General features: G+C 61.6%; 1 protein-coding gene across 1 annotated transcript in view; it reads left to right on the plus strand.

Moving 5' to 3' along the window:
- Positions 1–1134, plus strand: part of elp5 (elongator acetyltransferase complex subunit 5) — a gene marked incomplete at its 5' end in the record, with an annotated part of 4980 nt that overhangs the window by 2046 nt on the left and 1800 nt on the right. The window contains 2 exons of the mRNA XM_048621118.1: positions 305–537; positions 905–1104. Coding sequence (XP_048477075.1) covers positions 305–537; positions 905–1104 — 433 coding nt within the window. The remainder of the gene's footprint in view (positions 1–304; positions 538–904; positions 1105–1134) is intronic.

The following is a 1134-nucleotide window of genomic DNA, read 5'->3' on the forward strand; positions in this document are numbered from 1 at the left end:
CCCTCAGGGCCCCCTTAAACCTTTCCCCCCCCCGCCCCCCCGCCTCACCTTTTGGATTATTGAGTATATTTAAGGCTGAGAGGCAGATTTGTCGTCAGTAAGGGGATTGAGGATGATGGGGAGAAAGGCAGGAAAGTGGGTTTAAGGATTATTACATCAGCCGCTGGATGGTGGGGCTGACTCAATGGGCTGATTGACCTGTTCCTGATCGAGGGACCCCCCACCACCACTGACCCCATCAATCCCCGCAACGATGAGGCGAGGGAATGTGGCACCGGGTTTAATCAGAATTCTTCTCTGTCAGGTTGCACTTTCACGATGGTTTCAGTGACCCCCTGGAGTGGGAGCGGACTGGGACGTTTGCCATTCGGAGCCTCAGCGCCCAGGAGCTGATCGGCCGTGTAGGTGCGGTACAGCGAACCTCCCAGCGGCCCTGCACCGTCGTCCTGGATTCCCTCAGCTCGATCCTGCAGCACAAACCCATCGACTTCCTCTGCCGGACTCTCCAGGGATTTCAGCGCGGAGCGGTCAGAGAAGGTCAGTGACCCTGGGGGGGGAGGTCACAGGTCACAGACCACGGGTCACGACTTTGCCTGCCTGGCATGGGTCACGCGTCAGCGACCCTGCCCAGTGCCAATCGCAAATCACAGCCACCCACCAGGGCTCGATGTGCCATGAGTGATGATGGGGAGCATTGGGGTCAGACTTTTGCCACAGCGTTGGCAGCTGTTGGTGAGGTGGTGGGGGCGGCGGGGCGGGGGTTTGTTGGGGTGGGGCGAGGTGAGTGCCCAGGTCGGGTGCCAGGGGAACAGGATCGATTGAATGACACTGGGATCTTGGCTCTCTCTCTCTCTCCCCCCCCCCCCCCCCCCAACCCCCGCCCCCCACCCCGCCCCGCAACCAGGACTGACGGTTAGGAGACTGCTGGCGTTACTGCATGCCGACCTACACCAGCCGGAGCTGCCGGAGGCCCTGGCACAACTGGGCACCACCGTCATCACCGTAACTCCTTCCCCCGAGGGCACCTGGTCGCGAGAGAGCTCCCTGACCCCCAACGTCGCCAGCATCGTCCACAAGCGGAAATCTGGAAAGGTCCTTCAGCAGGTTCGTCCACCAAAACCGTTTCCCCCCCCC

This window comes from Rhincodon typus, unplaced genomic scaffold (assembly GCF_021869965.1).
Source record: "Rhincodon typus isolate 14 unplaced genomic scaffold, sRhiTyp1.1 hic_rhity00000058, whole genome shotgun sequence".
NCBI classification, from domain to species: Eukaryota; Metazoa; Chordata; class Chondrichthyes; order Orectolobiformes; family Rhincodontidae; genus Rhincodon; species Rhincodon typus.